The sequence below is a fragment of the Zonotrichia albicollis genome, chromosome 15 (assembly GCF_047830755.1).
Source record: "Zonotrichia albicollis isolate bZonAlb1 chromosome 15, bZonAlb1.hap1, whole genome shotgun sequence".
Taxonomy (NCBI): domain Eukaryota; kingdom Metazoa; phylum Chordata; class Aves; order Passeriformes; family Passerellidae; genus Zonotrichia; species Zonotrichia albicollis.
Window position 1 is genome coordinate 1,156,487 of NC_133833.1, and position 13,892 is coordinate 1,170,378.

Genomic DNA, 13,892 nt, shown 5'->3' on the forward strand with positions numbered 1-13,892 from the left:
GGATTCTCCCCACTTATCCAAGTACTGGTCCCACAAACCTCATGACCTCGGGGGATTTTGTTTGCCACTTTTTATCCCATCAGGGCAATGAGCTGGGTTGTCTCAAGATATCAGAAGTGATTCTGGTAAGAAACTGTCACAGGAGGAGCTGCTGTCCCACCCTCTGCTCCCTCTCACACCTTCCTTCTCCACATGAGGCATTCCCAGCTTTTCTCCAGGTTATGCTCCACAATGACATTTTTCCCTGCCACAGCTTGTGAGTCACATCTATCTCCAGACACCTCTCACTGTTCTGCCCCATTGGAGGGGTTCCTGGGAAGCAGGGATGCTGATGCTGCTTGCCGTGTGATCTCCCACCCCACAGGCATTTGTTTCCCTTCCCTTTCCCTTCATTCAACTTTCCACATGAACACTGGGTGGTGTTTTCCATCTCACAAGTCCATTAAACCAACCAGCAGCAAATCAGAGCTGAAGAACCAAAGGGTTTAAGAAGCCAAATCCAGCCCTGGATCTGGTTTGCATTTCCCTCTCCTTTGCATGTTCTTAATTATAATATCACAGAACTGGGGGCTCCCACTGAGCATAAATATGTAGGATCAGCTGGCTGGATTTGGAGCATCTAAATATGCATTTCCACCCCTCAGGAACTGAGAGCAGGATGAGAGCTAAGGCCAACATGGAATTTAGCCAGTGCTTTAAGCATCTTATTTCCAGTGCAGGAGCTGCACAGAACAGTACTGGGGAGCTGCTAAAGCTGAGCTGCAGTGGGGAGGGGGATGAGGCTCAGCTCATCTGACAGGCAAGAGGCACTGAGGCCTGGCCCAAAGCCTGCCCAGCCTCTCTTCTGAGTGCTGCCCTTATGATGGGCTCTGTGCTTTGAGGAAACCCCAGCCATGGACAGGTCATGCTGGATGTTCACACCAAGCCCCTTCTCCTTCCACTTCCCTGCTTCCCAAGCAGCTGCTTTCTGCACCCCTTTGCCATTGCTGCTGGTGTTTTGGGGGAAAAGAGGCTCAGGGAGCAGGATGAAATGAGAGATGGCCACAGACACAGAGCTGGAGAAGAGTAAGTTTGATAAAAAATATTGGTCTGAGCTAGAAAACTCCGTGAGCCAAGTCCTTGGAATCGCATCACACCAAAGCAAACAGCTCCCCCACCCTGCCAGGACAAGCCAGATAATCTCCCATTTTCCTGCAAGTTTCGACACCAGCCATGCCAGCGGTGCCCTCAGGCTGCTGATCCCGTCTGCTCCCACAGGCTGTGCCATGATCTCGGCTGTGCTGCTCCTCTGGACCGTGCCCTGCGTGGCAAACCACATCCTGGGGGGCTTTGCCAAGCGGCAGCTGCAGGACGGTGCCCAGCTGGCCTGCAGCCTGCCCGGGCCCCCCGGGCCCCCCGGGCCGCCCGGCCTGCCCGGCACCCCCGGCACCGTGGGCAGGATGGGCTTCCCGGGCAAGGACGGCAAGGACGGCCAGGACGGCGACAAGGGCGAGCACGGCGATGAAGGTAAGAGAGAGGCGCTCGACATGGCAATGGAAGGGTGGGAGCTGTGGGGGAACAGCCCCTTCACTGCTCCACCTCATGGGAAACTCCGCCAGGAATTCCCCCTGTCCGCCCCCGAATGATCCCGCTTGTCCCAGGGGCTCCGCACTCTCACCGTGCTCTCACAGCTGCAGTTTGTGTTGGATTCATGCGGTGGCACAGTGAGGTTGGCCCTGCGCCGCTCAGGGCTCTCTAGAGCAGACAAGGAGCTGTCCTGAGGTTCCTGCTCCCAGGAAAACCAGAGCCATGGAAAGGCAGCAGGGGCTGCCCTGAGCGCTGTAACGGGACAGGCGCGGGCCGTGCCGGGCCTAGCGCAGAGCAAACCGAGCCGGGGCTGTGCCGGCGTCAGAGGCGGCGGGAGCTGAGCACAGCAGAGATTTCCCTGTGCCACGCTAGAGAGCACTCCTGCCTCAGCAACGCCAGCGAGCCCGGCCTGCGGCTGCCGCCTCCTCCCGCCCCAAGCCGGCAATCTGGAGAGCAGATTTCCAGCCACAGCCGCGTTTCGATCTGCTCCTGCTAACAGCAGGTCAGGAGGCACTGCATAAATCCTCACGGCTTTGCACAGATCAGATAGCACCGAGCCAGAATCACTGCCAGCCCAGGTCCCTTCCCTTCTCAAGGCAGCCCCTGCCCGCAGTGTTTGCTGGTTCATCCCCCAGCTGGGCTGGGCTGGGCTTTTTGCAACACCTAGATCTACTTTTGCCTTGTTTTTATACAGTCTCATGCTAAATGTAAAAAAAAAAAAAGCAAAGAAAAAGGAAAGTTATGAGATCAAAAGCATTCACCTGCTCAGACTGAGCCTCTGAAAGCTTCACAAACCTGCCCCACTCTATAAAACCAAAACATTTACAACTTGTTCTGTAATTCCTTCTTTTTCTCAAGTGAGCCAGATAATGGAAGCAGCCTTTGGTCCTTAAAAAGGACGGAATTCCACTGTTACCACACCAGCTCCCTGCCTACCCTGGCTGGTCAGTCCGGACAGATGTCCAGCCCCAGTGGGATTTCATTGGGATTTTCACACCAGCAATGGCTTCCTCCTAAATGAAACCCCTGCTGCAATGCTCTAACCCGCTTCCACCCACTGTATTCAGCTCTTTCCCTCAAGAGCGACAAGAGAACCTGACAAGATAATTTGTCTTGCAGGTCCCCAGGGCAGAACAGGAAACCCTGGCAAGCCAGGCCCGAAGGGGAAAGCAGGAGCCATTGGCAAGGCCGGGCCCCGCGGGCCCAAGGGTTTGAAGGGCAGTCCCGGGAAAAGCGGGGCCCCGGGCAAGAAGGGGCCTAAGGGGAGCCGGGGCGAGGCCGGGCCGCCGGGGCCCTGCAGCTGCGGGGCCGGCAGGGCCAGGTCTGCCTTCTCGGTGGCCGTGTCCACCAGCTACCCCCGCGAGAGGCTGCCCATCAAGTTCGACAGGATCCTGATGAACGAGGGAGGGCACTACAATGCTTCCAGCGGCAAGTTCATCTGCAGCATCCCGGGGATTTACTACTTCACCTACGACATCACCTTGGCCAACAAGCACCTGGCCATCGGCCTGGTGCACAACGGGCAGTACCGCATCAAGACTTTCGATGCCAACACCGGCAACCACGACGTGGCCTCTGGATCCACCATCCTGGCGCTGAAGGAGGAGGATGAGGTGTGGCTGCAAATCTTTTACTCAGAGCAAAATGGGCTCTTCTATGATCCCTACTGGACAGACAGCTTGTTTACTGGATTCTTGATTTATCCTGACCAAGATTATCTCAATGAAGTGTAGGAGGAGAAACTATGGGGACAAAATAGGAAATGGCCTCAATCTAACAAACTGAGGCCTTATGTGGGTCATGCCTGGGATTATCAGATGATTCCACATTTGCCTATGGGATTATCAGCTGATTGCACCCTGTATGGACTATTGAGACTTTTCCACAGGGTGCCAGGCCTTCATCAGCCTCATCAATGTCTCCATCCCAAAGCCACCCATTATGTATTCCATGATTATTCATTCCAAGATGCCATGGACATGTAATTCAAATACTGGTGCAGAATGCTTTGGTTATTGCATTGTTATAATAAAGCATGGAAACCAGCAGTCATTTCCTAAAGCTGAGCTGGGAAGTGCCACTGATGCCGGAGATTGTGTCACTGGGCTTCCTCCTCCACACCCCAGCACAGCCCTTGTTAATGGAATCGGGTTTTGCCAGCCAAAAAGAGTCAGGAATTTGCCAGCTGGAGTTGTAAAAGTCCCTCCCAGGCCATCAAGGCATCTGGTCTGCACAGGAAGTGATTAAAAGGTCTTGTTTTTAAGGCTCAGGGCTCCTCTCAGGGCACAAAGTGGTGCTCTGAGCACCTCTGGTGTCCCTCAGAGCAAAGAATCAGTCACAGAAGGGTTTGGTTGGGAAGGATCTTAAATCTCATCTGATTCCACCCCTGTCAGATACTTAGGAATGGGGTCAGCATTAACATGATGTTTGTAAAACCAAGAAAGAGACAAAGACAGAACTTTATTTTATTTATTTTATTTATTTTATTTATTTTATTGTTGGCTTTCAGTGCACTGGAAGAGACTGGCCTTGCTGCCTTAGGCAATCTTTTTGCTGGTCCTCTTGTAGACTACACCAGAAGAAGTTGAAGTCTGGAATAAAGAACAACCAAAGCTTTGGTTGGACAGTGTAATCGGAGCCCCAGAGTCCCAGGGGAACAGCCCTGGGGATGGCTCAGAGCCTGTCCTTCATTTAAGATTTTTTCCTAAATTTCAAATGTTGGGGATTCTCTTTGTTTTCATGAACTACCCTGGATCTTTGAGCACTCACCTCCACCAGCTTCCCCCCACAGATCTCTGAGGTGTGGCGGTAGTTGGGGAAATCAGCTACAAGTTTTCCATCTTCCATTTTGACAGTTGCCTGTGAGAGAGAAAGGGTTCATGTTGCTGGGGATGGAATTTCTGTTGCCAGATTCTGTAAACACCTGCACACCTGGTGCTGGAAGTTTATGAGGCAGAGGCTGTGTGCTGCACAGGGCTGAAATCTGTGGGCTTTAGTTCTTGAATGTTCACAAGTTAAACATTCACTTGTTCATCTCCCAGTTCCTGCAGATTCCGGATCTGCACATCACTCATTACCAGCTCTGAAAATGGTCCTGGCAGGCAGCCCAGGAATCAGTGATGATGCACCCAGGGAGCCCCAGGATGGTCTGGGCTGGAAAGGCCTTAGAGCCCCCCATGTCCCACCCCCTGCCATGGGCAGGGACCCCTTCACTGCCTGACACACAGGTTTGCTTTTCACCCTGAATCCAATTCCACCTGAGGCCGGGGAGCTGAGGAGCTCTGTGAATTTACCTTGAACTTCTTCCCTCCCATGGTCTCCATGTCTGCCTCCTTGCCCACGGTGAAGGTGTTGGTGGTGGTGCGGCCTCCTGGGAAGTGCTGTGTCCACGTGAAGTCATTCCCATTCTGCACCACCTCTGTCACAATCTTGCAGTTCTTTCCCATTTCAGCCTTGTCGCTGGGGAGACCTTAAACAACAACAAAAACACAGTTTGTCAAATCTGAGCTGAATTGAACTGAAGGACGGTAGTGGTGTGTTTGTTCTCAGAGCATCTGACTTGTTCATTTCTTATTTTAATTTTTTTTACAATATCAAAGCTCTGAGTTGAAATTATTGATGCAAAGAAAGATATTGCATTAATATGTTTGCTAAAACAAAGCTTGCAATTTTTTCCTTAAGAAACAATACACAGGAAAAATGTACATAGTACATTAAATATTCCTTTCTCCTTAACCTACACATGCAATGCTTGGAGTTTCATCTGTGGGACCTTGGGTCTTTGCTATTTAGCTGCACATAACTATTTGTATATTTGCTCTTGCTCTTTTAACTAAATGCACATGGAATCTTTGGACAGTTTGGGTTGGAAGGGGGCAGGGGCACCTTCCACTATCCCAGGCGGCTCCAAGCCCCATCCAGCCTGGCCTTGGACACTGCCAGGGATCCAGGGGCAGCCACAGCTGCTCTGGGCATCCTGCCCACCCTCCTAGAGAAGAATTTGTTCTTAATATCCCATCTGAACCTACACCCTGCAAGTTTGAATCCCTTCCCCCTTGTCCTGTCACTCCATTCCTTGCAAAGTCTCTCTCCATCCTTCCTGTGGCCCCTTCAGGCACTGGGAGGTCACAGCTGGGTCACCCCAAAGCTTCTCCTCTCCAGGCTGAACAATCTCAGCTCTCCCAGCCTTTCCTCTGTATTTTATCCAATCTATGCCCCATTTCTGACCCCAGCCAGACTCACCAGTCCCTGCACAAACCCCAGGCAGACTCACCAATTTCTGCACAAACCCCAGGCACACTCACCAATCCCTGCACAAACCCCAGGCAGACTCGCCAGTCCCTGCACAAACCCCAGGCACACTCACCAGTCCCTGCACAAACCCCAGCCACACTCACCAATCTTCTGCACGAAGGCATCGTAGTTGTCGTCGCTCTCGAACTCGTATTTGCCTGAGAATGCCATGGCTGCCTTGGGATGAGGCTGGAGCAGAGCAGCAGCTGGATGGAGCTGGATGGAGCTGGATGGAGCTGGATGGAGCAGCTGGGCTGAGCCCTGGCTTTATAGAGCAGCCCCAGCTCTCAGCCCACCTGGAAGTGGAGCTTTATGGCCCCTGAGTCACAGCAATGCCATCGACCTGTGTGACAATCAAGGTCATCAGGCAATTGTGCATCCTTGCCAATAACCTGGAGATCAGAGGAGTCAAGGCCAAAGGCTCAGCTTTCCTTTACTGCAGGTTGAAACAAAATATGCATTTTTATTTTAAAGATTTCACTGGTTTTGGATTCAAGATGGAATAAAAGTAAGATATAAATGGACCATGCACAAGTTCTCAGCTCTGCAGAGAAAGACCTGGGGAAACTTGTGTCACCACCAGGGTTTCCTTTGCACTTTTGGTTTAAAAGTGGCTGCAAAATGACTCTGACTATCCTGAAAACACATTTGACTCTTAGTTTGTTAATTAAAACTCCTTCAGCTTAATCCCAAGATTGCTGAACCCAACAAAAGGAAACTTCCTTTCCCATGTGGCCCCCAGTGCTGAGGCCCCAGCTGTGAGAGCAGAGCAGCCCTGGCACAGGGGGCAGGGCAGGGGTGGCACTGCCACGGGAGCCTCAGTGCCCCTGCTCTGCTCCAGAGGGACCTGCCCAGCCTTGGCAAGGAGGTCCATGAACTCGAGCCATAAACTCTCCTGCTCACGTAAAACTTGGAGGGGACAATTCCATGGCAGAATAACGCCACAGGGACCTTGGGACAGAGATCAAACTGGATAAGGAAAGCAGCCCTGTGTAAAAGGAAAGAGATAATCAGATTATATGAACGGTACTTGAGCTTTTATGCTCCCTGTCCATAAAGATCAGATTATATTGTTACCATTATTATATTGATACCATACTATATTGTTCCACGATGAGATACAAAAACGCTGACAGCTCCACACAGGCATGGACAGGAGACTCCATAACGCCATGATTTGATCCTGCTGCTTACAAGGAGCAGCTATGCAGAAAAGCTCATTGCTGTATTTGAATGTACCAGGATGATGTAAATTCCAAGTGTGTGGTATTTGGAGACAGTGAACAGGAGTAGGTTGTCAGAGAAGTGAAACTCTTGTGGAAGCTCATCCCCAAAGGAAAAGGTCATCCAAAGTGAGCAGTGAATTCCCTGTGCCTCCAAGTCAGCTGCCTCTGATATGCAAAGCAGCCGAGTCTTCAAATGCTGCTGGGAACAGAGGGAGCTTTAAGGAGCCAAATCAAAGCCTTGGATATCTTTACTTTGAGAATTTGCTTGCACAAAATAATAACACAGCGTTTTTGCATTCCTTTTGTCTGTGGAGTCCCCTTGCCCTTGGGTGGCTCCCAGCAGCCTCCCAGGTTTATGAACCTTTCAGAAGAGCTGCAGAAAGCCAGGGAGATTCACTCGGAGACAAAACGAGAGTGAGGGAGGTAATTCCAGCAGTGACTGAGCCACGCAGTGCCGGGCTTTGAAGTGCTTTTAGAGCTGGATTGCAAGTGAACTGGGAGTGCAGATTGAAGATATCAGAGGGAGCTCTGCAGTGCCCACGGAGCTGCGCTTAATGACTCCCTCGAATGCAGCTGCCTGGGGAAACCTGTGGAGCCCCGGATCCGGCAGCCCTCCTTAGGAAATGCTAATGATTATTAATTCCTCTGGCACTCCGAGTAATCATTGCTAATGAATTCAGGATGAGCTCATTTGGCCTTAATGTGCTGGGTAATTCCAGGGGAGCCCTGGTACTCTCGGCCTCGTTAAGTGCCCGTTTAGTCTGGTCCGAGGTGTTGCTTCTCTCCAGCCCTAAAGAGCTGAGAATTCATCACCAGAGCGGGGCTGAAATATTACCCAGCTTGGGCAGAGCTCAAGATGCACAGAAATGCACCTGCCCAGCTCCACAGGTGCCACAGCCCAGAGCCCGTCCCTGCTCCAGAGGGGACATGGACCTGCCTGACAAAACCAGGAACAGCGAGCTCACAGACATGGAGAGGCAGGAGCACTGCAGGACAGGAATGACGCATCTCCCAAAACCCCCATAGTTCTGGGGATTCCCTAAAAGAAAATCTAATTATTTTGTGTGACAACACTCCATCAGGAGAACCTTCAGTGTGTCTGGACCTCCAGAAAAGAAATTTCCAGAAAAACAAGACAACCAAAGGACTCATCCAGGCTGGCAGAGCCCCTGTGGGAAGGGCTTGGATCCCTCTGGTGTTCCTGATCTCCAGGTGGAGCCCCAGGGGCACTGCTGGGGCCTGGGCTGGAATTACAGAGACAGAAAACTAAACCTGGGCAAAATGTACCTGGCACCACAACTTATTGGGAACTCAATTCCCTCCTTTCTCCAGGATACTTCCCTTTAATGAGTTACCCTGTAGTAAATGTTAGCAGTGGTTAAATTCACTGATGTCCAGTTAAATGGGATGGGGATGGACAGCAGAAATGGAAAGCTACCTCGATTTTTAACGACTACAACAGAAGGCTTGAATTTTGTCAAGCCAGTTTGGATTTGTGTATCCTGAAGAGGCACAGAAGACTAATTTTGGCTGCTCTCAATTTGGCTCCCACAAAACTGCTCAGATTCCTTTGAAGTATCATCCTTGGATTAAGAGCCACTGTGGAATATTTTGAACTCCAATGGTTTTAGTCTAATATAGACAATAGTTCAAAGGTTGCTAAAAAGGAAGATATAATTCAGCTTTATCTGCAGAGTCGTCTAGTCAAAAATCAGAGTTAAAGCTCCTCTCTCTATGGATTTCTTATATAGAAATATACAAAGTTCTAATAAAGTGAATAAGTGACGGCCCTGAAGACAGGAATCATTGCAACTTTTCTGGACTTTTCTGAGCAAACCCTAAAGCCACCCACCCCCTTTATCTGCACAGCTCATGGGCTGGGTTGTAAAGGAATTATTACCTGATAATATCTATGTGCTCAGGTATTATTACTTGATAATATCTGTGTGCTTGTCCTTGTGACACATCAGATAACAGCTCCAAATGGAGATTATCCTGCAGGGAATCTGATTGGGATTTGCTCCCAGGCTGTGGCTTCCCACCAGAGAAATCCTGCTGTTCCAGAGCATTCCCTCAGCTCTGCTTGCCCAAGCTCTGTCAAAAGGAACATTCAATTCAAACACTGCCCTTTTCTTTCCCTGAGGCCACATCTGGTTTGCACTTGACCTCTTGGTGTTCCCAAGTCCCCTCCTCTCTGTGTCACCCTCTGAAGCCTTTCCTGTTCTCCCTTCCCTGCAGCTCACCTGGGAGAGGGCTCAGGTGGAGCAGCACCTGCCCTCTGGAAACCACCCCAGAACCAACCTAAGAGGGATTTGATCTGAAATAATCAAAGGCACGCAGGAGAAACCAATATTTGAGTGAATTTTTCTTATGCCAGTGCAGTGTTTAGTAAGTGCCCCACTGAAAATGTTGATCCAAGACAAGTGTGCGGGGACAGAGAGAGTCTGAGAAGCAGAGGAGGATTTCTTTCCCTGAAATACAAGAAAAGCCAGTTTTCTTTGCACAGAAAGCCTCTTCTGGGCCTCAGCTCTGCTTTGATGTGTGTGATCCACAGCAACATCTCACTGCATACTTTCAGCTCTTTGAAATTGTTTATATTGCCTTGGATACATTTATCAGGAGAAGAAAATATACTTCTGTGGCAGAGAAAATACACACATCTCAGTGCTAGTCCTTCCCCACCTCCACACCAAGCACATCTTTGCATCTCCTTGTTCCAGGAGCTGCTTTTATTACATCTGGTGTCCCTCTTCTACAGTTTGATTTATTCCTGAGTTGCTCAGCACTAAGCTGGCTCTTATTAATCAAACAACATTGATGGAAAAGTGGGAAAATGAGACTGGGTTGGTAACAGCTGTGATTTTCTCAAACCCTGGAATAAGCCACATTTCTCTTAAAGATTCCTTCCAGAATTGGAAGAAAAATCTGGAAAACACTTGGAAATCTGAACTTCTATTTAAGAGTTTCTTTACTCCAGAGTACCAAACAGCAGCTGTTTCCCTCCTAAACAATGGGAAAGCATCAGGGGCCAGAAAGCCCCTAAAAATACCAGATTGGTTCAGTTGAACAGAGCAGGGTGCTGAGAACAGCAGGTTTGTGGTTCAGTCCCTGTATGGGCTTAAGAGTTGGACTTGATGATCCTTGTGGGTCTCTTCCAACTCAGAGAGTTGGGAGATCTGTGATCTGGAAATTGGTTTATATTTTAAAACTTGGTTTTTAACCTAAACTTGCCTTTTCCAGTGGCTCAGACTGGTGACATGCACAGGTCACTCTCAGGGTGCTCAAAAGCTCAGTGACTGGGGAGGAACCAGCTTCCCAAAATTCTGCTTCCTCGGACACCAAATGCTCTTGCAAAATCTGCTTTTGAAAAGAACTTGCACTCAGGAGTACAGCAGGATCCTGGCTGTCCCTGTGGCTCCCCTGGCGGCTCCAGGAGCAGCAGGGTTTGCCTGGCAGCCAGGTGAGCTCACCTGTGCTGGGCCACAGCACCATCCAGTGCCCGCTCCCTGCTGCTGAGCCCTGCCCTGGCAGTGCCAGGGCCAAGCTGCAGCTCTGTCCTGACAGGCAGGAGAGGAAAAGAAACCAAAATGCCTCAGCTCTCTCTGCGCCAGAACTGGGGGGTTTGTCACATTTACAAAATTCAGGGTCTCAGGATCGCAGGCTGGTTGGGGTTGGAAGGACCCTGAAGATTCTCCATTTCCAACCCCCGATGCAAAGTTTTGGGGCACAATATGGATTTTGAAGCTGAAGTGGAATCTGTTGGGTTTTAATCTGCATTCCTACAGAGCTTTTCTACCTGTGATCTGTACTCAGGGCCTGTTTATATCTGTTTTTGGGGGGATTTTTATCTGCATGCATTGTTTGTAAGCCAGGGCTCACTAAGAAACCTTGCAGGTTATTGGTACTCCCTGCTGTTCTGTGCTGGCACAAGGCTGAGCCAGGGCCAAACCCAGGATCTGTTTTCCCTCCCCAAAGCTGGGGATCAGTTCAGGGTGTTTGGGTGTCCCTGCAAGAAGGAGGAATTGCCCCAGGGAAGCAGGGAGTGAATCCCTGCAGTGGTGTTGGCCATGGATGATGCTCACAGGGGTGGCAGCTGCAGGGGGAGCTGCCCATCCCTCCTGTTCCTGAGGCAGGGGGAGATGCCCATCCCTGCCTGTTGTGGCAGGAGAGCTGCCCATCCCTCCTGTTCCTGAGGCACAGAGAGCTGCCCATCCCTGCCTGTTGTGGCAGGGGGAAATGCCCCATCTCTGCCTGCCAGGATGGATCCGTGGGTCAGCCCAGGGAGCAGCTCCAGCCCTCCCCAGCAGAGCACATGGGGCTGCAGCTCTGCCCCTGCTGGGAGTGGGAATCCCTGGGAATGCTGCAATCCTCCAGTGTTGATTTAGGGGCTTGTCTGAGAAAAAAAACCCTCCTCCTGCAACAATGGCTTTGTTCTGAGAGGTTTGGTTTTGTCTGGTCAGTGCCTGCTCTTTTAAGTCATTGTGACCTACATACAGAGAGGATCCAAATAAAAAATTAAAGAGAAAGAGCTCTCTGTGACACTGCCTAGCTGAGCCAGGCCTGCAGTTCTGTGGCCTCTGGATTACTTTTTCACACAGGGCCAGATATGAGTTTATATACATTTTGTATGGTTGGGTTCTTTTCTTCATTATCATATGAATGTTTAAATATCCCTCCTCAAGGAAAAATGTAGAGTTTACCCACTGAGGGTGAAGGGGTGGACACAGCCTTGCTAGTGCTGTTATCCTGATGATATAAAGAGAAACCCAGCCTGGAGCTGTGCCTCCGAATAGAGCCCAGGACTGAGCATGGGGGGATGTTCACACCTCCATCACCCTGAGCCCCAGGTTCCTGTGCCAACACACAGCACAGCAGCTGGGTTAAAATCATTTTTCCCAGGACACTTTGATGAGGTCTGGATGGCACAAGGAATCGCTCTGGAGATGTGGAATCCAAGCCGTGCTCTACCTCCCATTTAAATCAGGATTAGTGGCACCATGACTCCTGCTGACTGCTCCTTAAGCTGGGTGAGATCAGCTCAAATCCCAGGGGCTGCAAACTTGCTGCAAACTGATTTCACAGCCCAGAGCTCTGCTCCACCTGGGGGAGAGCTGTGCTGTGGCTCCAGCCCTTCAATCCCTGCCCCAGGTGGAGAAACAAGAACAGCCCCGGGGCTGAGGTGCCCTGCAAAGTGCTGTGCCCTGTCCCTGTCCCTGTCCCTGTCCGTGCCCCTGTCCCTGTCCCTGTTCCCCGTCCCTGTCCCTCTGCCTGTCCCTGTGCCTGTCCCTGTGCCTGCCCCTGCCCCTGCCCCTGTGCCTGTCCCTGCCCCTGTCCCTGTCCCTGTCCCTGTCCCTGCAGGGCTGCTGCTCCTGAGCAGGGTCTGCACAAACAGGGGCAGCTCCCCCAGCCTGGCACTCTCCCTGCTCCCAGAGAACAACTGGCATTTCAGCCCAGCCCAGGGAAGCAGCTGGCTGGGGGTGAGGGAGGAAGCAAATCAGAGTTTATGGGGATCAAACAGGCCCCCATCACTCCTTGTGCTTGGGGCTGCAGGGCCAGCTCGCATCCACCTCTGCTGCTGATTGTTTTTTTGACAGGAATTGCTCCCCAAACAGTCATGTTCAGTGATTATTTGTCTCCTTCCCTCTTCCCCTGATTACAGCCAGGCTGGGACATCCCTGATCCGCATAGAAATGAATATTTGAAAAGGCAGGGCTGTCCTCCAAGGGCCCTGAGCACCATTAGGCCTCCAGATTTACTGCCCCACCAGAGGCCAGGGGGGTAATGAGGCAGCAGCAATGGCCACGAATCAGGAGAGAGCAGCTCAAAGAAAGGGATTTGCCTTGGCACATTCCTGGCTGTAAATTAAAATTATCACTGAGGTCCTGCCTTTATCAGAGGATTTTTCACCTGGTTCTGTAGCCCCACCCCCAGAGCTCTGCACTGTAGCAGCTCCTTTGGGCTCTGCAATGTGTTTTGCCTGTGCTGATGGACAGGAAGCACCAGCATCCAAACCCCAAGCACATTTAAACAGGACTTCTGCTGTGTCACTGTGGGGGATGAAGTACTGCAGGAGAGATTTTCCCTCAGTGCTGGGCAGTGCCTGCTCTGTGGGCCCTGCCAGGAGCCCAGGTTTGCCCAGGACTCTGGGGAAAGCACTGGCATTAACTGCAATCTGTGCACCCAGACTGCTCCAGCTGCAGCAGGAATGCTCCTGAGTGGCAGGAATTGTGTCCTGCCATGTTAAACACATGCACAGCTCCCAGTCCTGCAGCACCAGAGCCAGGAATGCTCCTGAGTGGCAGGAATTGTGTCCTCCCGTGTTAAACACATGCACAGCTCCCAGTCCTGCAGCACCAGAGCCAGGAATGCTCCTGAGTGGCAGGAATTGTGTCCTGCCATGTTAAACACATGCACAGCTCCCAGTCCTGCAGCACCAGAGCCAGGAATGCTCCTGAGTGGCAGGAATTGTGTCCTCCCGTGTTAAACACATGCACAGCTCCCAGTCCTGCAGCACCAGAGCCAGGAATGCTCCTGAGTGGCAGGAATTGTGTCCTCCCATGTTAAACACATGCACAGCTCCCAGTCCTGCAGCACCAGAGCCATCCAGCACCTCCAGCCTGGGCTCCCTCTCTCCCCCTGGACCTGCAAAGATCTGCAGAGCTTTGTGTCCCGAAGTGCTGAGCCCTCGGAACTGACTCATGTTTTCCCTCATTTGGGAATGATTCAAGAGCTTCCTCTGGCCTGACCACGTGTGACTCACCCCGGGTGACTTCAGAAATTCAAACCAAATTGAGATTGGTGGAGAAA

General features: G+C 51.2%; 2 protein-coding genes across 2 annotated transcripts; one reads left to right on the plus strand and one right to left on the minus strand.

Moving 5' to 3' along the window:
- Positions 1-200: 200 nt before the first annotated feature.
- Positions 201-4,885, plus strand: C1QTNF2 (C1q and TNF related 2). Its single transcript, XM_026796947.2, has 2 exons — positions 201-1,506; positions 2,686-4,885. The coding sequence occupies exons 1-2, from the start codon at positions 1,038-1,040 to the stop codon at positions 3,297-3,299; spliced, it is 1,083 nt and encodes a 360-aa protein (XP_026652748.2). The 5' UTR covers positions 201-1,037; the 3' UTR covers positions 3,300-4,885.
- FABP6 (fatty acid binding protein 6) lies at positions 4,064-6,110 on the minus strand. Its single transcript, XM_005493057.4, has 4 exons — positions 5,964-6,110; positions 4,860-5,035; positions 4,336-4,425; positions 4,064-4,157 (listed from the first exon to the last, which is right to left on the minus strand). The coding sequence occupies exons 1-4, from the start codon at positions 6,028-6,030 to the stop codon at positions 4,104-4,106; spliced, it is 387 nt and encodes a 128-aa protein (XP_005493114.1). The 5' UTR covers positions 6,031-6,110; the 3' UTR covers positions 4,064-4,103.
- Positions 6,111-13,892: the final 7,782 nt, after the last annotated feature.